Source organism: Numida meleagris, chromosome 1 (assembly GCF_002078875.1).
Source record: "Numida meleagris isolate 19003 breed g44 Domestic line chromosome 1, NumMel1.0, whole genome shotgun sequence".
In the NCBI taxonomy this organism is placed as follows: Eukaryota; Metazoa; Chordata; class Aves; order Galliformes; family Numididae; genus Numida; species Numida meleagris.
Window position 1 is genome coordinate 175,188,219 of NC_034409.1, and position 22,905 is coordinate 175,211,123.

At 41.5% G+C, this 22,905-nt stretch overlaps 3 protein-coding genes across 10 annotated transcripts in view; all 3 read left to right on the forward strand.

The window, feature by feature from the left end:
- Positions 1 to 8,398, forward strand: part of SPATA13 (spermatogenesis associated 13) — a 75,715-nt gene extending 67,317 nt beyond the window's left edge. For all 6 annotated transcript variants that reach the window (XM_021379257.1, XM_021379275.1, XM_021379269.1 and 3 more), the window contains 3 exons: positions 367 to 739; positions 3,119 to 3,193; positions 4,430 to 8,398. In XM_021379257.1, coding sequence (XP_021234932.1) covers positions 367 to 739; positions 3,119 to 3,193; positions 4,430 to 4,611 — 630 coding nt within the window. In that variant the 3' untranslated portion in view covers positions 4,612 to 8,398. The remainder of the gene's footprint in view (positions 1 to 366; positions 740 to 3,118; positions 3,194 to 4,429) is intronic.
- Positions 13,088 to 18,581, forward strand: LOC110389272 (complement C1q and tumor necrosis factor-related protein 9A-like). The gene is made up of 3 exons (XM_021379346.1): positions 13,088 to 13,531; positions 15,716 to 15,778; positions 17,707 to 18,581. The coding sequence occupies exons 1-3, from the start codon at positions 13,369 to 13,371 to the stop codon at positions 18,498 to 18,500; spliced, it is 1,020 nt and encodes a 339-aa protein (XP_021235021.1). The 5' UTR covers positions 13,088 to 13,368; the 3' UTR covers positions 18,501 to 18,581.
- MIPEP (mitochondrial intermediate peptidase) overlaps positions 18,722 to 22,905 on the forward strand; it is a 68,843-nt gene continuing 64,659 nt past the window's right edge. For 2 of the 3 annotated variants that reach the window (XM_021379308.1, XM_021379318.1), the window contains exons 1-2: positions 18,722 to 19,286; positions 22,267 to 22,440. In XM_021379308.1, coding sequence (XP_021234983.1) covers positions 18,819 to 19,286; positions 22,267 to 22,440 — 642 coding nt within the window. In that variant the 5' untranslated portion in view covers positions 18,722 to 18,818. The other variant, XM_021379329.1, reaches the window with a different exon arrangement.

The window sequence follows — 22,905 nt, forward strand, 5'->3', positions numbered from 1 at the left end:
GCAGCAGGTGGTACATGAACAGATGTCCTTGAGATGCCACTGACATGTAGGAAATGACAAAATGGGTTTTTCTTTTATGCTTGGACTGTAGAATCTCATCTGATTTTTGGTAGATTTATCAAAGTTGAATGTCCTTCAGTGACTTTAACGAATGTCCTCCCAATTTATGCTGAAATAAAGCAGAGCAGAATCACTTTCATTGAATTTACCTATATGAGATTATCTATGTCCTATGGCATTTTCACCTCTAATAGTTAAAATGCAATAAAATAGAGTTAAGAATTGATTAGTAAAGTGAGACTGATTAGGCACCTGTTAAGATCTTAAAATATTACTTACTTACTTAAAAAGTATGTGTCATCTTAGGGACCAGATGTGTTAGCCAGAAGCTCGGAACTGATCCACTCAGGAGAACTGACCAAAATATCAAAGCAAGGCAAAAGCCAGCAGAGGACTTTCTTCCTTTTTGACCATCAACTTGTGTTTTGTAAGAAGGACCTACTGAGAAGGGACATCTTGTATTATAAGGATCGTATGGACATGGATGACATGGAACTTGTGGACACTGAAGATGGCAGAGACAAAGACTTTAACATTAATGTCAAGAATGCTTTTAAGATAATAAACAGAGCAACAGAAGAAATTCATTTGTTCTGTGCAAAAAAGCAAGAGGATAAGAAGAGATGGATGGAGGCATGTGAAAATGAAAGGAGAAGAGTTCGAGAAGATAAGGAAATGGGTGAGTGTGAGGATTTCCTCTAGAAGGTAGTGAAAATAAAAGATAATGTTGTTTTCCACTTTTTTTTTGTTTTGTGCCCAATGCCTTCTTGGACTGTTGCATCTTTGTTACCTGACATGACCTTTGGCTGTGTAACTGAAGCCTGTTCAGGTGTGTTTGTGCTATCATTACCGGCCATTGGGTTCCATGCTACCTTTCCCTTCCTGGTAGGCAACACTGCTCCAGAAAGCCCTAAGCATGAGGAAACTCAAAAGGGGTAACCATTCAACAGTGGTTGCAGTGGCAGTGATAATGAGGATATTTGTTTCAGTAGCTCTAACTCTTATTTAAGATGTATGTCCGTGGTGCTGAGTGCAAAGATTGCAAGGGAAGGCCCATAGTGCTGGTACCTGTTTTGACACAGGCGTCTTGAACCAGAAGAAAGATAGCTGAGTTGAAATAGGCAGTATCTCTCTGTTTTTGTGTGTCACAGTAGCTTGGATGTTTTCTCCTTTACCCAGAAGACTACTTGTTTTCCATTATATATATATATTTTTTGGCATAATTGAACACTTCCTTTAGCCAAAACCAGTGGAAAGGCGCCAGTATTCTCAACCTCAGGTTTAAATTTGTCTTGTTGATTTTGTAAGTTATCTTGCTGGAGTTTGCACAAAGCCTCTAATCTAACTGCTGTGAGAAGAAATACATACTCTTCAAACGGCATTTTACTTCTATTTTCAAAAACACTTTGGTGCGGGTCATTGTCTCCCAAACCATATCTCGCTTTTCTTAGCTTTTATGAATACATGTGAAAAAAAGCCCATATCCAGTAAATCCTTCTCCAAACCACTAATAGCAGCCTTAAGAAAGTAGTCTGATCTCTGCTGATGAAACTGGTTTCATTTTTTTTGTGTTTCCTTGTTTCTATAAAGGAAAAAAAAAGCAGAATAAAAGGAACTTCTCAAACCCCAGAGTTATGGCTAAATGTTCTTTGTAAGTTAATAGGCTGATTTGTATTAAGTTCTCTATAAGTTCAGGCTAAAAGACTAAGGGGAGTTTTAAAACTATAGAGATATGCAGGAAAAGGCAGAATGGAACCAAACCAGCTGCTTTATTCTGCTTTTGAATTGCAGCTTCTGTGCTCTTCATGTGCAGATTAGTGAAGAGAGAGACATCATGTATACCGTTGTCTGTGCTAGCATAACATACCCACGCATCTCCAATGCCGTGTATGCAGGGAGAGGAAATTAAAGCGCGTGTCCATGGGCTCCTGATGACACCAGACACTTGGCTGCCTTTCACAGCGGAAGTCTGGCTTCTCTGTACTCAGTGTAGATCAGTCATATACCTGTCACACAGTAGTATGTGGCATACTATTGAATCATAATTTATGCAAGTATGCAAACAAGCATGTAAGAAGCCGGAGCGTGGGATCCAGCCCGAGGCTTATGGCAGCCCCAACCACATCACAGCCTCCTTTGGTGTCTGGCAAAAGATGGGATGCTCTGTCCTCTGGGTGGAGGGAGTGTTGCCCTCCATAGCCTTCTGCCATGTCTGCGCTGCCAGTGATGGTTCACTGGCATATACGGGACATGCCGCATAAAGATGATGTTCACCCAGTATCTTGTTCACTCAAGAATTGTGCAAAGGAGTTACAACAGTTCCGTCTTTATGCCAGACAGAAGTACAGAGATTACACATGAAGACTAATCTAAGATAATAGCATGGAGTTTTCTCAGTGCACAGAAAGTTTTTCCAGCTTTTAAAATCACATCTTTTATTCTATGTGGATCATCAAATGAATTTATTAAATATGGAAAGTATAAGCAGTGAGAAGGTGGAAGGGAAGTAGGTACTGTCCCCTTACAGATCAAGAGAAGTTTGCTGTAAGGCTGAGTATTTCAGACATGAAGGCATTAGGGATTTTGTTCTCCTTGAGACCAAATTTGCACTGCTGCAGTACCGGTGACTCCAGTTTATTACCTCAGGTTAGTTCAGACTGATTAAAAAAATCTAGAGGTTCTGTATTCATGATCTGTTGCTGGATGGTTTGCCGCTTTCAGAAATGCTACTTTAGTTGTTTTTTTCATCTCCAGTTATCTGCAGCTATCTATGAAAATTACTTCTTGTGTAGTTAGTGGTTGCCATTTGCAGAACTGGAAAGCAAGCTCTTCACAGTTATCTACTAGCTGGTTAATGTTCTTAATGTTATCCCAATATAAAACTTCTTAAATTTACATGACAAAGTAAAACATATGCCTAAAAACTTTGGATATATTACTGTTACTTAGAATTAATAAAAAATGGTTCAAGTAGTTTACTTATTAGTTTTGATTTACAGTAATCAAATATTAGATAAAATATTTTTATATCAGTTCCTTATTTTACTCTTTCTCATAGGAATGGAAATCTCAGAAAACCAGAAGAAACAAGCCATGCAGAACGCCCGTAAGTCAAGGCACGGAAAAATGAAAGGTAGGTATTTAAGAATGGCTTTATGCTCCTATTTTATTCCAGTGTGTTTGATATCAGGAATAAGTACAATGACTGAGTTTCTGAAGCTTTTACCTTTTCTTCTTGGGTATGCATTGAGACTGAATTATTTCCATTAGCCATTTCAAATTGAAATACCTTTGTGAACTGCCTACTGAATCAGTTTCCCAGTCTCCTCCAGAGAGCAAGTTGTCATTATCTCTTTATCAGAGAAGAACAAGTGGTTTATTTAAGGCTGTAAGAAAATGTTTGCAGAGATGAAATTAAAAATGAGAGGTTAAAATTAAAAATTAAAAATGGAAGATTTTCCTTCCTTTGCTTTTGTTCAGACAATTTACTTTTTAGTAATTCTGTGCTTTCTATTTGAAAGGCTTTAATATACTTTCTGCACGCCATGCGTTGCTGAGTTCATGATAGCATCATCAGAATAGCTCCTTGCTATCCTCTCTTGCTAATTACTTAAAAGTGCACAGTGAAGGATTAGAAACTTCTTCTGGAAAGAGTTTCTTCTGGAAACTCTTTTTACTCCTTTTCCCTCTCAGAAATCTTGTGGTTTTGTCTTTTTCAATCTTAATTTGAGTAAGTGTCCAGTGTGTTGAGAGAATAAATAGAGAAAGTGGGAACAGACCAGGTCAGAATTTAGGAACGAGGAATTAATCCCTATTCCCTGGGATCAGTGCTATTATAAAGCACTTTAGCAATCACGAGATATTTGTAAAACCTCTCTGCATTATCAGGGAAGTGGCTGAAAATTCTGATCAGGAGATTCTGTTCAGAATATCCAAAGTCTGAGAATGTTAGCCTGCAAAAATATTATCCAAAATGAAGGAATATATTTTCATTGGTAGCAGCATTTTACTTAGTCTTATCTGAGGGCTGACTACAGTAATAGCTTCTACTTCTTTAAGCATCTCTCCTTTGAAGTATCAGAATTTACCCATGCAGACAATGTTGCCAGGCTTTGTGAAATGGTTGCTTACTTGTTTGTAGCAGTGTTATTTGTACTGGTGTAATTCTTAACACAAATAAGTGCAGCAATTAAAAGGTCTTACATCAGAGAAGGTGACGTCTAGTAGTGATTTCATTTAATATCATGACAAAATTAATTCTGGCTTTACTGACTGCTGGATTTGTCCCATGATGCCATGCTCAATTTTTCCCCTTATTAGTTACTTTGCTAGGTGTCTCATATACTTTCTTAAATAATTCTTGTTGCAGGTGTAAGCTATAATGGGTGTCCTATGCCTCCTCTACACCAGAGCTTGCATCCCATCCATCAGCGCCACATCACCGTGCCCACCAGCATCCCGCAGCAGCAGGTCTTTGCCCTGGCAGAACCCAAGCGGAAGCCATCCCTCTTCTGGCATACCTTCAACAAACTCACCCCATTCAAAAAGTGAAGGACACAGGCAAGGGGAGAGACTTATTCCAAGGAAGGACCTTGGAGACTCAGTTAAGCGTATTTAAGCTCAGTGAATCTCCAGTTTTGGAGGAAAAGCCGTGGGCTCCCTTGAGCCAGAAGTACAACTTTGTCTAGAAGAATAATGAAGTCGCTCGGCACCGCTCTGAAGTAAATGTTGCCAAATGTCAGCATTGCTAATGAAGAGCAGTTTCCCTTCTGACAAAGACCACTTACTGTTACTGTAAAGCAGCAGTATTTGATCTGTTTCTTAGTTGTGCTGAAGTAATGATAGAACTGTGCAGGTCATTGTAACATTTCATTTTTCTTAATCTTATGCTGATGGCCAAATTTAGCGTAGGGAGGAGTTTTTCCTTAAGGGTATGTCAGCAAGGAATCTTGGGGGAGTTTTCTCCTTTTGGAGAACCAAGCAGGAGCCTCTCCACCTTAAGTCAGGTGGAGAGATCCCAAATGGATAACATACTGTTGCTGGGTTTGGTGGACCCTAATCCTTCCTGTCTTTTTCTATTAAATTGCCAAATGGCAGGAGAATGTCCCACAGGGCCTTATCATATTCCAGATTGGAACAGGGAATTTTTATTCTGTCATATAGAAACATGAACAGAGTGCAAAATGGACTACAAAGATGTGTGCATTTATTGCATACAAGTGGGTACAAGAGGCGCCCAGGGCATCTCTGATTTCTTTCAGTCAGAGCAATATACTGCTTGCATGTATACTCTACAGTATAAAGCTTTTATATCACTTTTGGCGCACTTCTTAGCCTGGGAGATGCTTCTTTATATTCCCAGTATGCTTATTTCTCTGTGAAAGAAGTTTTTTTTTTTTTAATGGAGATAATGTGAATGTACAGTGTCACAGCTGAGACAGTATGAGCTGACTGCTGACTGCTGGCTATGTTACTTAGCTCGCACACTTTGTACTTACATAGCTTCACTTAGAAAATGGGTGAATGGTAACGTAAATATCCATTAAGTTCTCAAAGCAGTCTGGATCCACGCTTCTTCTACACAGGCAGTCGACAATGAGTTGTGACCAGTTATTTCTTCACAAAGAAAGAGAAGTCCTTATGGGAAGGGACAGAATAATTATGTGGAGCATAGATGGATTTCTGTCGCAGAGTCATTAGTCTGAACTGGAAGGGGAAGGACCTGGCTGGAGAAAAGTCAGCTCTGGTCAGCATCCGCAGTGCATGATCTGCATTGCTATAAGTTGATTTGGGAGAAAAACTTTTTAAAAGCCACCAAGAAGAAACAGGATCTTGCTATTTGCAGCACTGATCATTTCTACTCGCTAACTCACAAAGGATGACAAGACTATTGGTAATATGGAAGGAAGAAAAGACTCCTTATGTTTCAGAACTGATTCGTTATGAATGTCTTTCAAATACTTTATCCTATGCTGCTGATTAGGGGCATTATCAGATGATAAGTGTAGATCCAAGAGTATTCCTTGACAACGGACACAATCAGCTTTGTAATGAATCTGTAATATATGAAGAACAAACAATGGGCTAGAGGCCAGGCATCTTAATAACTACGTAAAAAAAGCCTTATTTTAAACATGTATTTGTTCCTACTACTGTTGTTACCTCTATCTTTTTACTTATCGTCAGTGTTGTGAAGCCCACCAGTCTGATGGTTTTATGATTCGATAACTTTGTGGCAACTTCTGCAAAGCCCAGGTTTGTAGTTTTGATTTTAAATGACATCTTTGACAACTGTACATTTCAAATGCCTTGTGTATATAGTTCAGCAATAATGCAAAGTCTGGTGATGCTCAGCCAAATTGTTCACTCCACAGTGAACTTCATTGCTTGTACTTTTCCGTAGTGGTGGAAGATGACCTGAAACAGCTAAGAACTGGAAATATGCACTGACATTTTCAACAGCCCAGCTTAAAGAAAGCGCACAGGAAGGACAGTGAAAAAAGCTGGCTGGGTTCAGTTTTCATGTTTAAAACAAGCCATCTAAAAGATAATTCTGCGTGCTCAATTTAAACTGCACGAACTGACTTCCAAATGCCAGTATGGATGCACGCCCTTCCACATAAATGAACAACCCTTTTGTGTTTCTTATGTACCCGTTTTCATGGGTAGTTCCCATGTTCAGGCCTGCCAACCAAAGTGGTGCATGTATCATAGAAGCCGAGATCTTTCATAACCACATTTTGAAAGATCTGTGCTAGATGTAAACGCGTCTGAAGTTGGATTGCAGTGCACATGCGGAAACTTCCCCAGATTGACCTGAAGGCATTATGAGAGCCACATTTACATGTTTGTCTTTGATAAAAAGATTTTGGCATGTATCTTCTGTCATGTCAGTGCCCATAAAGGCTCTTCCCATGTCGTAGTGCTGGTGCCTTAGCCCTAACAATGAACAGAAATGTTTGTATGTGGGTTCGGATGCAGAAAGTTGTGTTTTTTTTTTTTTTTTTCAAAGAGAACTTAATTTCAGAAAGAGAAAATGTTTCATGGTGCAGATTACTCAGGACAGTTTTATATATAGTGCCCTACTTGTAGATGTGTTTTATAATATTCTGTGTCTTTCTTTGCAGTCTTCTGTAGATTAAGAGGCTACCAACACAATAGATATTCTATTGGGTTAAATATTTATTGGTCAAGGAATATGTTGGCTATGCAGCAAGACTGATAAAATATAAGAAGGCAGGCCAAATTTAAACTACACCATAATCTTTTAAATGAATTACAGTTAAATGAAAACTCACAATTACACTGTCCAGCAAGTAAGGCACATGTTCACTTGGGGGTCAGTCTGATTTCAGAGTCTGTGGGGCAAAGAGCTGCTAATAAAATGTAAAACTTTGTACTCTAGCACCTCTGTCCTTTAGCAGAACGTAAAAGTCCTGACTCTCCTGATGACAAAACTTACCTTCAGAAAGCTGTCTTTCCCACTCACTTTTGTTTGCTGTAAGTTACTGTAAAATGTTCTAGGGCAACTACTAAGCATATTTGTGCCTCATTTAGCTAAAGCACAGCCAGAGCCTTCCTGATGGCCTGCTGAGCAGACAACCTCAGACTTTTTGCATGAGATGCAGTAAAATGTAATTGTCCTCAAATGTGTTCCCACTGAGTTAGGATAATGCCAAACCATAATTGCATCTAACTGGGAGCATTTGATGTATGAAATAATAAGATTGTTTTACAAGTGGCACTTGCCATGCTAAATTTCACATTGAGTTTTAGTGGTCAGTGTAGTAAAGGAGTTCAAAGACAGACTACTTAAATGTTCTGCATTTTGGTTGTCTTTTGAAAATAATTACAACAGTTTTGGAGCCAAAGGTCTTTAGCCATAACTAACACAGTACCTTTCTTTGACCGCCTTCCTGCTTTTTTTCTACATGTGGCATCTGTATGTAGGAGATGCCTTCCGTACGATGTCTAATTTAAAACTATTTGTTGTAAATACTAGGGATGACTTGCGTATGTATTTTATTTTGACAAGTGTTTTGTACCATTTTATCTTACATACATTGCTTTGTGCATCTTACCATCTGTGTGCTGTTACACGTCTTGTAAATCGAGTGTCCTGGCTACAGAGCAGATGAATTGGCTGTTGACGGCTGAAACACGATGTATAGGACTGCAGTGTCTTCATGTGTATTTGTTCTGAAGTGATTGCATTACAATGTTTGTTTACTCTTGGAACATTGTCAAATGAATCTATTTTCTGGAAATAAGTACAAACTTACATTCCCATTATTTTTCTCTCGTTGTACATGTTTTAATTAAATAATGTACAGCTGAAGTTCTTCAGCTTTGTCTTATAAAACTTTATTGTACAGTTTTAAAAGTGTTGGACTTCTTAAATTGTCTACAAAATCTCTTCTGTGAGGCAAACATTTCCCAACTGTCACACGTATTTTAAAGCAAAAAAACATATCACACCACCTTCTGTTGGTTTTCTAATAATTTATTCAGTACTACCCAGCACAAATTCATTTTAGCAAACTAATAAGCCCAGTTCTGGGACTGAATTCTTCATTGTTCATGCAGAAACCACCCTTATTAAGATCCCAGAGGTATGCATCTACTGACATTGTACTTTACCTTGTCCTAGCAGTCTGCTCCTCTGGTACACTTGGGAGTAAATGCAAACGCAGCTGCTCTATTAATAAAACTGTAGCACACAGAGGATGGTGATTTAAGTTCTGTGGTTTAGGTGAGGAGGTTTATATTCTATTTTCTTTGGAACAAATGCAAATCGCAGGAAGAGTTCACCCAAAAGGCGTGCTGTGTAAATGCATGTGGTTCAGCTTGCTGCCTTGGCTAGTGGAGAGAAGTCTTTTGTATGTCACCGTTCTGATGTAGCAGGGACCACATCTGAACGGCATGCATGTGTCCTTCCTGCTTGAGGCCACGCTAAAAAATGGTTTCACCAATACGCAATGGCTTTAACAAAATAATCTATTTTCTTGGAATCTTTTCATGAAAAATGTTCTGGTGAACTCAGATGACGGCAAAATACTTGGGCTTGCCAACTTGTTTCCTTTCCTTTCAGTGTTCAGGCTTTCAGTGTTCTTGGTTCACCTGAAAGCTGGCAATTTCTAGGCCTCCAAGTGCCACTGCTGCACAGGGTTTATGTTGAATGCCCAGGGATCAAAGCGTGAAGTTCATGGTGTGAGCACTGAGTGAGCCTGTGGGTGGCTGAGAAACACACTTTCCGCAAACCCTGGAGTGCAATGTCATGGTCAGTAGAGCATGGAGCAGATGTCCCCCAGAAGTCCCTTCCAACTGAAATCTGGCCATGGTGACCTCATTTGTGCATTTTATTTAATGTTTTGACATTCAGGCCCAATCTTGTAGACAGTTGCTTAGCACCGGTTTTTAAGTTCTTCAAGAGCTGATCTATCAGGTGAAGCTTTTAGTTTTATGACTTTGGAGATACCCACTCATATAGTTGGATGTATCTTTATTTTAATAACCATATATCCCATGGTCATTATTGTCTTGTTCAGCCCTGACAAAGGTAATTATCAGAGTAATCAATCTAAAAAAATATGTCTACATTTCCTGCCACTCAGATGCAACATTGTATAAGAGTGAATGATGACCGTTTGCTTCTGCGCAACTATTTCCAAGGCATCTTTTCTGTGACAAGGAATGCTAGAAAACAGTTTGTGGTAGCGTTTGTCTTTCTTGGTTCTGTGCTCAAGAAAACCAACAAAAAAGCATCAAACTGGATTGATAGTGCTGGTCCACGGGGTAAAGAGAAAAGCATTGTTTGTCGTGGCTCTCATTTCTTCACATCAGCATAGCAACGAGGCTAATTTTGCTGCAGAAGTTCATTCAAGGAGAGCAGCTAATTGCTGCACAATGCCTTTTTTCTCACCATAAAGATTGTAATATTTTTTATTACCACAGGGTGGTGGTGAAGATCTTAGTGAAAACCATTCACTGCTCAGTTGTGCTCAGGATTTTTTAAAATGTTCGATGGACAGACCACGTTTGTCATCTCTGCAGTGCGGGACCCACCCCAGACACAAGGTTTTAATCACTTGCAGCATCTGAGGTGAATTGAGGCCACTTCTTATATCATTAACTCCTTTTGCTATCAGCTCTCACCCTTCACTGTTCATGATCAGCGTTTATGGAGTTGATGATACGCTCCGTTGCTCTCCTTCTGCTAGTCCTTGGAGAGCAGCGATTTCAGTAATGTCAAGAATATACAGTGAAGCATCAAGTTTTGGTTCTTGAAATTTGGTTACCAGTCATAAATTTAGAGGCACTGTAGCTGTGACTGATCCTTCAAACAGCAAGGGAGAGCTTGCTAACTACACATGAAAAGTTCCTTGTCATACAATTTATTCAACTCAAACTTGTTACTTCTTTTCCATAATCACCTAACATTTGTACTGCCACATTCACAGCATTCTGTTTTAATTTCTATACTTTTGTTGTCCCCACTTCCATTAGAAATGGCTAACCAACCTTCTCATGTTTTTTCAGCAAAATAATGGCATGAGACCTGTTTTCTGTCCTACAAATATGAATAATGTATTTGTAAAATGGAACAGGCAAACCAAAGCTTTATTAATTCATTTTAACAATTTTATTTCACACAACCGTGGTAAAAGCTGAAGTACAGAGCACTTCAGCTTACTATTGGAATAAACAGAAAGATTCCAGTTTAGCTCTCTGTTTTAATTATTGAACAACTCTCAAAATTAAGTCACTGACCTTTGAGAATTTAGTGACCAAACAAGTGCTTGTCCTCAAGGCACATATCTGGAGCCCGCATTCCCTTACAGGAAGCTTTTATGTAATACTGAAAGATGCCCAAGAGCACTGCAAGTACAAAGTGAATGAGGTAAGACCAAAGATATGATATATAAACTGCTGCTGCTGATGATATTGCTGTTGTGTTGTGAGGAGTGCATGTAAGGGGATGACATGCCTATTGCTTAGGCAAGAAAGACTCCCTTAAACAACTGGGAATGGAATTTTCTGTGGGAGGACAAGGGCTGTCAGACTTCACCATGGGGTACTTCATATATTAACAGCATCCCATAGAGCACTTCTTCCTTTTACATTCCTGTAGAGTTCTTTGAATAAGGCAGAAAATGTTTCCATAGTTCAAAAGTAGCAAAACTTTGACGTATTTTCAACTTCCTTTAGTGCAAACCAGGAGCAGCAGAAGAGAGATTTTGCTGGTGGGTGACCAAACACCCCTCTGTTTAACGCTGGCAAAGGCACTGCAAACATCATTACAAATAACTGCTCCAAAATTGGGAATGTTTTGGAAAACAGAAGGAAAATATTAAAGGATGTGTCCCAAATGTAAGGCTATCCTACCCTATAAATTGAATGAACGTTTAAATTGAAAATTCCTACCAACGTGCAATTGTTAATGAGAATATACTGCTGTCTTTCTTTTTACGTGGTAACCGTGTCATTTGAAATGATGGTGACAATGCTACTTAGTATTTCAAAAGGAAACTGATCTCAGCTTTGTATTCTTATTTATGAAATAACTAATTTAAAAGACAATTATATGAAATGTACTTATTCTGACTATAATTAACCTCCATAGGCTAAGCTTCCGTGCATTAGTTATTTAAGGATAATAGCACCAAATAAAATAGACATTAGTTTTGTTGCGATTTCATTTTTGTTACTCTTTTAACTGCTTCCCACTAATTACTCTTATACTCCCCCTTAAACCAGAAGCAGCCAGAATTAAGTATTCCTGTTCAGTAAACCTCTCTTCAAAGCCATAAAATTGTAAGGGCTCTCTAATGAATGTATAAAAATAAGCATAGTTAAATGAGAGGGGGAGAACTAGACTAAAAATCTGCGTTTTCCAAAAAATTCTAATTTGATTCCTCGCATCTTTGTCCTCACCTCACTCTGCTTCAGCTCTGACCCTTTGCGAGGTCATTCAACTTATTAACTCAGAAAAAACTAACTGTGATACAAGAGAAAAAACAACAACAACAACAAAAAACGCTGTTGTTTTGTGCTGAGTTAATGGACTGAATTGCCTTAGCTCACCTCCTGCAGGCACCACAGCCAGCTCGTGGGAGATGAGAGGTACAAAGTTGCAGCCATGAGCTGCATAGGGAGAAATGTAGATGGAGAAGATCTGTTTCTTCTCAGTTGCAAGCTGCCTGATTGGCTCAATTATATTATTTTTCCCTTAAAAAAGCTGTTAGATAAATGCTGAGTTAATAATGGCCAACACTATCTGATCTGGAGCCCTGAGAGAAGAGGTACTTCATTACAAACTTCAAATGCATAGTGTACTGTTTTTATCAAGTCTTTTAGAAAGGAAGGAGTGAGCTGGAAGCTGTAGACAGGCTTCTGCGTGGTGTGGAAAGGCAGCAGTGGCCATGAAGCAGCTGCTTTGTGGGTGTTGCTCTGGCTAGGGGAATGTAGAAATTCTGAAAGAGGAGAATGCATGTGTGTTACATAAGCTGAACAACAGCTTAGAGGGACAGGACATTGTATGAATCCTTGTGCATGAGTGTGGGATCTCTGCTCTTACTTGAATCAACCCCCCAGGTCTTTACATTTTGCCTGTGCAGTTGGGCTTAGGACAGCAACAACACTGATAACAGCACAATTCCTTGTGGGCTTGCCAGACATTGGAGTTTTGAGTTGTTGGTCAGAGTAAGCCAAATCACTGGAAGTGTGATGATCAATTTTGCTTTTTTATTATGATCTTGAAATACAGTTTAAGATCAATAACATCCACGAAATGTGTGCTTTGTCAGTACCCCGACGGTTTAAGCAGAACAGTGGGAAACTCTGTGGGATGTGCTGAGCTGTTGGTTACCAGCTAGATCCTGAGGACATGAGGGGTAGCTCTCAGCTTCCCCAGAGCTTTGGTGATTTTCAGCTGCTCACCATCTACCTGCATCAGTATCTCTGTGGACTGTCCTTGCAGTTACTTATGTTCGCTAGTCACACTGCAAAAGGAAATATGAGACAGAATCCATATAACAAACGTGTGTCTGATACTCCTGTTAAATAATTATTTGAAATAAAGCCCAGTAGTGTCAAAAATGGTATTTAATGCTATAGAGAGTCCTGTAAATAAAACAAAACAAAACGATAGATATGTTGAAACCCATTTGTTTTTTTTTTCCTCTCTCCTCAACACTGTTCTTGGGCTCACAAGCTAAATATGAGGAAAGAAATAATCAGACAGACCTAGGCAAATGTACTTCTCCTCTCTTCAGTCTTTCAGCCAAGATCATACAACCTATCTAAAGAATGAAAAGCTGGATTATACTGCTGGCTATTGCAGTCAGCACAGAAGCACAAAAGCAGGACATCTGTACCCAAGCATATCCTGGCATTCCTGGCAATCCTGGACACAATGGCATACCTGGTCGCGATGGACGTGATGGCTCAAAGGGCGACAAGGGGGATACAGGTACTGTGTTCAACACAAATAGTTGGAGGTACAAAATATTTTGCTATTAGTTTCCCAAAGATGTTTGGCACTCTGCATTAATAGATTAGCCCAGCTAGCCCTCAGAAAACATCTCAGACTTCCATCACCTTCTTGTTTGGGGATGGGGATATGAGGTAAGACCTAATAATGAAAGCAAGATAGATAATACTATAGAGAGGTCAGGTCTAAGGGACAAAAACAACTTCAAAGAAGAAAGTCTTTCTATTTTGGGAATATTTTCAGGTCTGCTTGAAAGTCATGAAGCCTGTAAACATATTTCTACATCTTTAAAATAGTAAATATACTATCAGACAAAAATTCAAGCCCAATTAAAATTTCAGTGTAATAAGAAATGCGCAAAGGTAACAAGGTTTTTCTTTATCACCAGCATTCTACATTTGTAGGACTTGATTCAGAGTGTGCCTACTTGCTGTAACACAAGCACCATTACAGCAAAGTGCAGGAAAGGACACTATCTAGAAAACAGGGTAGGATTTGGGTTTGCTGTAGCAGGCTGTAGTAGAGATTTGCATATAATACTGAAAACAGGAAATCGTCTGACCCTAAAGGCAGTAACTCCTGTGGTAATTTAAGCCTCAGGATTAAGGCTGCCCTTTGCATCCACACTGCATCATCAAGGCCAGGGTTCTACTAGGGGATGAACTCGCAGACATGTGGACGTACAACACTTCATCAGAAGTTTCACAATTCTGGAATGCAAAACATAGGACAAACACAAATGTGCTTCATATTTGCTCACAAATTTTTGTAGGAGAGCTTTCCCCCAACAGGCAATCAGGTCAGCTACTGTGTGGCATCACACAGCGGGCACCATGGTTTAATGCATGAACCTGTCATGAACACTCTTACTGAGTGTGCAAATCAATCCAGATCAACATTGTGCTCGTCAGATAAACCCTTCTGCCAAGTCCTGATCTTGCAGATTGTGAATCATAGCTTTTTTTTTTCTTCTTTTTTTTTTTCTTTTTTTCAGCAGAGTATATAATACAGTACATAGAACAAACTGAGGTCAACAGTCTGCAAGAAATTAACTTGAAATGTGCTACAATGTTTTACAACGCCTTTTAAGCCAAAGGAAATGTCTTCCTGTAATAGACAGAGTTACTGATGCAATCACAACCCAAAAGATAATGAATCAATTTCTTTGCCAGGAAAGCCTATGCCTCCACAGGAAGCGTGCGCTGCTGAAGGTGTAGCTTGATGTGCATTTCTTTGATGGTAATGATGGTGTAGGCAGGAACCTCTGCTAGAGCCTTTCGCCACCCCTTCCCTCCTCTCTCCAGTACATCACAACTATTTGTGTGCCTACACAGTAAATTAGAGCAGATGAAAAATAACCAGCACTTACAGTTTGGGCAAGAAGGAGTTACTCGCTGCTTACTGCCTGCTCTGGGCCACTGAAAGTCACGTCTACCCACTTTAGAATTTACCTCAGTGACTGCTGATTAGTTACTTTGAACTTGTTTATAAAACAACGTACAGGATTCTGTCAGGCAATCCCTTATGTGCTCCTTCTACGTTCAGTGCCCTAGTCTTGCTTAAGATCAAAACAATCCATCAGCTTCTTACTAAGCAGATTCAGTTAATTGCCATGCTAAATAAAGGGATCAAGAGCGAATGCTTTCTTCAGATCTACGGACAATATTATTCCACTGTGAAATTTCATCACCATTGGCAAATGCCTGCAGATGCCTTTCCTGGGGGGGAAGTTCATCGTTGTATCACTTTGAGGCTTTTTGTTACAGTAAAGCTTCTTTCTGAATGTGGCTTCCTCACTCCTTTTCCTGCTGGTATCTTCCATGGTATCTTCCATGGATGAAGGCAACAACAGGACAAGAGGTTTTCACCTCATTGCTGCTGACCAGCAGGTATCTCCTCTACATACTTCAATATCCCACTTCTTTATCTTAAGGATTCTCTTTGTCTCAAAAAGGTGCTTTTCTCAAGCAGAGTTTCTGTTCTCCCTGTCACTTTCCCCATGAGACAAAAACGTCAGCAGTGGCACCCACTAGAAGTCAGGAGTAAAATGACTACATTATTGTTTAGCCCACCTTGAAGAGGAATGGTCAGAGAAGGATTCAAATCCCATTTTTCTGGTAATACAGTTGTTTAATGAAGATCTGTTTTTCTCTTCTGCACTAGGTGAAGCGGGACTTCCTGGCACTCCAGGGAAAGATGGCGCAAATGGAGAAAAAGGCCAAAAAGGTCAGAGAAGGAACACTTCAATTTGTTAGTCATCGATGGGTTTGTGAGCATTGGACATGCTATACACTCTAGCTGCATCAAATGCAACATTAAGATTTAAACCTTTTTCCAGAATGGGTAGAGGCTGACAGTACAAGAGGGATTTGCTATCTCCAGTTATCTTGCTGCCTTGGATGCCGTATAACTTATCTGCTCAGCCTATGGCCTCACCTTTCCTTCCTCATCCCTTTGTCAGCTGCTGAGGCAGACACCACCTCTGTAGCTACCAAAGGAAACTGAGGGAGGCTCCCATAGGAATGTGTGCGACTTCAGGGAAAAGTACTTCAAAAAGAATCACAAAAGACAAGAATTGTACATCTAAAAATACAGTAGAACCCTTTATTCAATGAGATCAATCAGTTGGGTCCCTTCCAACTTGGGATATTCTATTATTCCATGATTCTCTTCCCCTGCACCTTTTCCTTCCCTTTGTGCAATCACACCTAATGCAAGCAGCCTGGAGTTAAGCCAGCAGCTTTAGTGGTGTTTTAAAATATATGCCCATGAGGCACTAGCCCCAGCAGCCTGGCTTACAGGGGCCTCCAAGGGCCACAAGACAAGAGTCCCATTTCCCACATTACTGTGATATTTTTCCTGCCTCATCATGGCAATCATAAACTTTTCCATAATCCCAACAGCCCAAGCCATGAAGGTCTAGAAAATGGATATATCACATGCTTAGCCAAACTACGCACATACAGAAAGCCTCCTGTGTCAGTTCAATGTACATGTGCAGAGTGATTTGTGAATAAAAGCAGGCAATGAGGCGTTGTGCAAGTTGGATCACAATTCAGTAACTTGGTGATGCTGGACTTGTGCATCTTTGGAGTAATTGTGCATAGAGAATTTATATTTCCAAAAGCATGGAAACCTGCCAAATGCACTGTTCTCCTAAATCCTTAGGATTATTCTGAAAAACAACATGGCATACGCACTGCCTAGGAGTAATTACAAGCTGCTCTACAGCCCTCAGACATTTCCCCAGGCTACCAGGAGGAAGGAGAGTGAGACATGAAAGCACAAATGTTTAACATTACAGAGCTACCTTCTCTTCCCATGTCATTGGCCTCTTGGATCTGGTGCTTCTTTTCCCGGAGACTAACCACAGAATTTCATGGTTTTAGTCAATTGCTGCTGTTAAATACTCTCAACTGTGAATTGAGGTCTGTAAAGTTCCCATTTTACATACAGTATTATTCCCAACACCTGAAGCTACAAGCTTTCACGCAGAAATGATTTGGTTCTGATCGATAGAGTATGTGAACATTAGTTACAGCATCTTCTGACATTCACGTCTATCAGTTGCTAACGTGCCCTTCAAAATATGTGGGACCTTTCTCTGCAAAACTTTGTGCAGATGGATTTTCAAAGGCTTTGAGCTTCATTCCAAGTGTGAATGAAGAATAAATGGAGCATGTGAAAGCAAATACCAATACAAAAAGCCTTTAGCTGCAATTCAACAGCAATCTGGGTAACACAAGCAAAGCCCCATCATGTAGAGATTATATAAACTCACAGCAAGATCTGGGTGTTGCTCAAGATGAAGACTCTCTGACTACACTGTGAACTGTCTCCCCAACTTACAGCAAAGGCTTAAAACATGTGTCTGAAGCTGCTTGTACATGAGATGATCTGAGCTGCCAGTGCTGTCAGCAGCCTGTAGACAAATCACACTTTCCTTTCTTCGAGCTTCTTCTTGTTGCTTTCAGCAAGGCCCCCTGTCTTCTATCGTAATAGCAGGCTTTTATGTCTTATCCTGAACTTATGTTTATGAAATGCCCTTTGTACAGTGAGCATGGTATAAACAGTGGTGACAGACACATAAGTTTTTGTACTGAAACTCATGTTATGACTCAATAATCCATTGGAATTTTTTTTTTCCCATTTAGGAGCCAATGGGACTGTTGAAGAGAAGGGGAACAAAGGAGATAAAGGAGAAAGAGGACGACCTGGGAAACTAGGACCAAAAGGAATTATGGGGTCAGTGGGTTACAAAGGTCAGAAGGGAGAGCTGGGACTGCAAGGACAAAAGGGGTTAAAAGGAGACATTGGGCCCATAGGTCCAAAAGGGACAAAAGGCGAAATTGGCCATCCTGGAATAATTGGTTTGCCAGGGCCAGTTGGCCCCACTGGTAATCCAGGTCCCAAAGGTAATACTGGAGATCTGGGGCCACCGGGTAGCCCAGGAATTCAGGGGGAAAGAGGCTTGAAAGGAGACAGAGGAGACAAGGGGAACACAGGTGCCCCAGCAGTTCTGCCAAGGAGCGCTTTCAGTGTAGGCCTTACAGCTGCCACCAAGTTTCCTCCCCACAGTCACCCGATCAAGTTTGACAAGGTGTTTTATAACGGCCTAAGTGACTATAACCCGGTTACTGGCAAATTCACCTGCAAATTCTCTGGTGTTTACTATTTCACCTACCATATCACTGTCTACTCGAGGAATGTCCGAGTAGCTCTAGTCAAAAATGGGATCAAGATGTTGCACACCATGGATGGGTACCAGGGTGCTGAGGACCAGGCATCGGGAGCCACCATTCTTCAACTACGGGCAGGAGATGAGGTGTGGCTGCAGGCTCACCGAGGAGAGACCTTCAACGGGCTGTTTGCAGACGCTGATGATGATACCACCTTCACTGGCTTCCTCCTGTTCAGTACCTCTGGGACTCTGGATCCTACAGCATAAATCCACACTCTGTTAATCTATGACTTGAGTGAATTGTCTGATTCCTGCTCATCCAATTCTCACTGTTCAAAGCAGGGGAGGTTCTTTACGAAACTTGATGCTAGTTTGCTTGCTTAGAGCTTTTCCTTGTGTGCGTATGTTTTTTTTTTTTTACAGATTAATCCTTATTTTATTTCCTGTCTTATGTTATGCTTGTTCTTCTATCCATGAATGCCACATGCCTGTATTCTTCAGTACTCCACAATAGTTTTAATCTGCTGTCCAATTCCAACTGAACATAGTGGAAAACAAACAGTTCTCATGCCCAACTGTTAAAACATGGATCAAGACTACACTAACAGCGTAACTCTAAAGAGCACTAAGCTCCTTTTTGTCCCAGTCACGCGTTACCGGGTGCTCGTGTATCAAACTGTCCTAAGCTACGCTTGTCATCTCTACCACACAGCCACGGGGAGGCAGCGCGGGGCCGGCCGGGCTGAGGGGAGGCGCCGCTCCCGCCCCGCTCCGCGCCCGCTCCCGCCGCTCCCCGCCGCAGGCCGGGGCGCGCAAGGTCGCGGCCGGGCCCGGAACTGGGCACCTGCGGACCTCCGGGGCGCGTTGCCGGCGTTACCGCGCTCCGCCATGCTGGCCGGCTGCCGGCGAGCGCTGCCCGCGGCGCTGGGCCTTGCGCTGCGGGGCCGGGCGGCCGAGGGGCCGGGGCGGCGGGCAGTCAGCACCAGCTGGTGCCCCGTGGGTGCCGCCTTCGATGTGAAGCAGCAGCGCGGCAGCGCGGCGGGCAGGGAAACGGTGAGAGGGGCCAGGCAGGGCAGGAAAGGGGTGGGGGCGGCGGGGCTGCGCCGGGCGCGGGATCCGGAGGACACGGCTCCTGGGGCGGGAGGTGCGCGCTGCCTGCACGGCGTGTTTGAAACGAGGGGGCAGAACTGCGGCCACTTCCGGGATCTGAGGAAACTGGGAGCTGAGCGGGGGGGAGCCGGGCGGATGTGCGTGTGTGTAGCTTTAGTCCTGCGTGCGGAGCTGCTTGGCCATATATTTTTTTTATCTGTCTGTATTGTGTCCGTGCTCTTCAGCAGTGCTTCAGAGTTAATTAGGCCGTTGTTATCTTTGTTGGTGGGTACTGTTTGTTGCATTAAGTGGCTCGCTACAAAGAGGCATTTATTTGTTGGGTTGGTGACACTCGGGCTTTCTGATGTATTTCTTTTTAGGCTGAGTCAGTTAGGCTTATTAATGAGAACCCTGGGAATCTGAACAAGCTCCTGACCAGCATACAGTGTGCAGTCTTGTTGGCACTATGCATGCAGATACCCAGAGTCACAAAATCATTAAGGCTGGAAAAGACCACTAAGATCATACAGTCCAACCATCAGCCCATCCTCACCGTGCCCACTAACTGCATCCCCCTGTGCCACATCCACACAGTTCTTGGACACCTCCAGGGACGGTAATTCCACCACTCTTCTGGGCAGCCCATTCCAGTGCCTCATCACTCTTTCTGAGAAGTTTTTCCTAATATTCAACCTGAACCTCTCTTGGTGCAACTTGAGGCCATTCTCTCTCTGTTACCTGGCAGAAGACGCTGACCCCCACCTCACCACACCCTCCATTCAGGCAGCTGTAAAGAGTGATGAGGTCTCCCCTGAGCCTCCTCTTCTCCAGATGGAACAATCCCAGTCCCTCAGCCACTCCCCATCAGACTTGTGCTCCAGTTCCTTCACAGCTTCATTACTCTTCTCTGGACACACTCCAGGGCCTCAGTGCCTTTCTTGTAGTGAGGGGCCCAAAACCGAACATTGTACTTGAGGTGCAGCCTCACTAGTCCTGAGTATGTCAAATACTTCTACCTTTAAGTTCCAGGTGTTAGTCCTCCAAGTCAGCTGTTCCTGCCACAGTGTCCAGGTTGGTGAGACTGTTGGACTGGAACTAAGCGATTCAGCCACTACTACAGTTCTGACTGCTGTTGACAGTCCAGCATTTGTTTGGGAAACACTTTTCTTCTTGCCCTCCCTTTGCAAGCACTGATGGAAGTCTTGCTCCAGGAAAAGATCCAGCTAAATGTTGTGCATTTGCCTGCTCTAGAGAAAGGGTTCTGTGTTTGCCTGACCTTTGGAGAGACTGAAGAGCTTGTTAGGAATATAGATGTGTATTACAGGCTTGCTTAGAAGACACAACAGGTAGGGTACAAATGCAGATGGCAGCCAAAGAGGTGATGCAGCAGCTGTGCGATCACACAGCTGAAGAACACAAAAAGCTGCAAAACTGCACTGGGCTTTTTCTTCCCTCTAATATTTATGTTTAACTCTGTATCGTGTTGAAGAGGAACTTCTCAGCTAAGAGAAGATGCTTCTTAGTCACAGAGGGCTGTGTGCCCAGGAGGAGCTCACTGTGAAGGGTGGATGTTGATGCTGGGCTGCAGAAGGGCCTGAGCTCTCAGGATTTGCAGAGCAGAAATCCTCAACTGCCTGGAGAAGAGTAAAGGTGCAGGGCCTTGAGACTTATACAACAAGCATTACTGAAGGGGACTATAATACTTATATGTATAGGTGTGCATGTGTTGACATACACATAAATATATATTTTTTCCAGTGTTCTCTTTATTGCAGTCTGGTTCCTGTCCCCACGTAACAAATGAAAATGTGGGAAGTGGAAAGAAAGGGTTTCTGTCTTAGGATGACCAACTTTTATTGAGGGCATGATAAAACAGTGACAGTATTGGCAACAGGAATAGAATAGGGCAAAGCAACCCAGAATGTCCCAAATGCTTATTTTTGATGATGCTTTTTCTTCAGAACATATGCTTTTACAGACAAGCCATAAATAGAGATGCTCGTACTTGGACAATTGCGAAGGGAGTTGTAGTGTATTGCTTTCAGAGCTACTATTTTATCATCATTATCATTTTTATTTTATTTTATTTTATTTTTTTTGCTGCTGTGGGTCTGTACTATAGAGCTTTCCTAGCAGGTAGTGTTAACAGTTTTGTGATCTGCAGCAGGAACTTCCAAACAATCTTCAACAAGTTCATAATGTAACTGCTGATCATGTTTGCCCTGCCAAAGCTATGCTCAGTCAGTGTGCTTACCCTGAATTCTGGGACAGGGGCAGGCTTGGTAAAAAAATTCAGGAGCAAAATCGTTCATACCATATTTTTGGGTTGTTGCTTGTCATTCCCTTGAGATCTGGTTCCAGACCTTGGGTCTCATTTCATTAGCTGGAGATCTGTTCCATTGGTGAATATCTGGAGCAGCTGGTCAAGACATTCAGACAATGTTTTGACACACCTTTTACTCTTCCCTTTCCTTGATAAGCCTTTTTGCTTCACAAGGATGATTTTCCCAATTTTCAGAATGTAAGTAGACTTCCTATGATTTGCCTTGTGCCTGTGCTTTGGAAGCAAGATAAAAGAAAACTGCTTTGAAGGAAGGACAGTCTAGCAGGTTACAGATGGTTTGTGAGGGTTTTATATCAAACTGTTTCCGTTTGCTGAGAAGAATCCTGGCTAAAAGAATTCCAGTGAGGATGTTCTCTGGAGGGTGATGTTAGGAAGTGAAGGTGTTCACGTATGATGCCACTATCTTTAACTGATGTTAATTGATTTTATGACTATTAGCTCTACAGGGATACTTGTGTTGGAGCACTTTAGGGAAGTGCCACTACATGCTAGCTAGGGTCATTCTGGTAAAATTTCACTGTGGAAATTTCATACTGAAACAAAGAGGCAGAAGACAAGGAAGGTGACAGTGATGTGTTTCCTTTGTGTTCTGCACTGCAGGGTCTGTTTGGCGTTCCAGAACTGAGTTGTCCAGAAGGATTTCAAGAAGCTCAGGACAAAGCATTGCAAGAATCGGAACAGCTAGTTCAGAAGGCGTGTTCAACACCACCTGGGCCTGAGATTGTGATGATCTTTGATCAGCTTTCAGATGCTTTGTGCAGAGTAGCAGACTTGGTAAGTTACTTTTTATTATTATTTCAAGCAATTTCTTTTAAACTGACTGACTTTGCACCTTACACTGTGCTGTTCTATGTTTTTCTGCATTGCAGTAAATAGTAGATCAGCTCTGTGAAATTTTGTATTAAGACAGAAAAGTAAACTGAGTGAAAGTTTATTACAAAGAATATAGGTAACTACAAATCCTGTCAAACTGTCCAGATAATTTTAAGACAGATGTAAGAGCAATACAGAAGCCATGACAAGAAAAATAATGGTGAAATCAGAATAGTATTTTACTATTTCTGCTGTAATGTTAGTGCATAAACTTTCCAGCATCAGTTATATTATGGATGATGGGACATTGTATAACATTTTGGTTGCAAATAGTATTGTCTTTTATTAAAACAATGCAGCTATTTCCTAGACTGCAATTTCTGATGTCTGCAGAATTACAGTACTAGGTCCAATGCTTTTTATCAC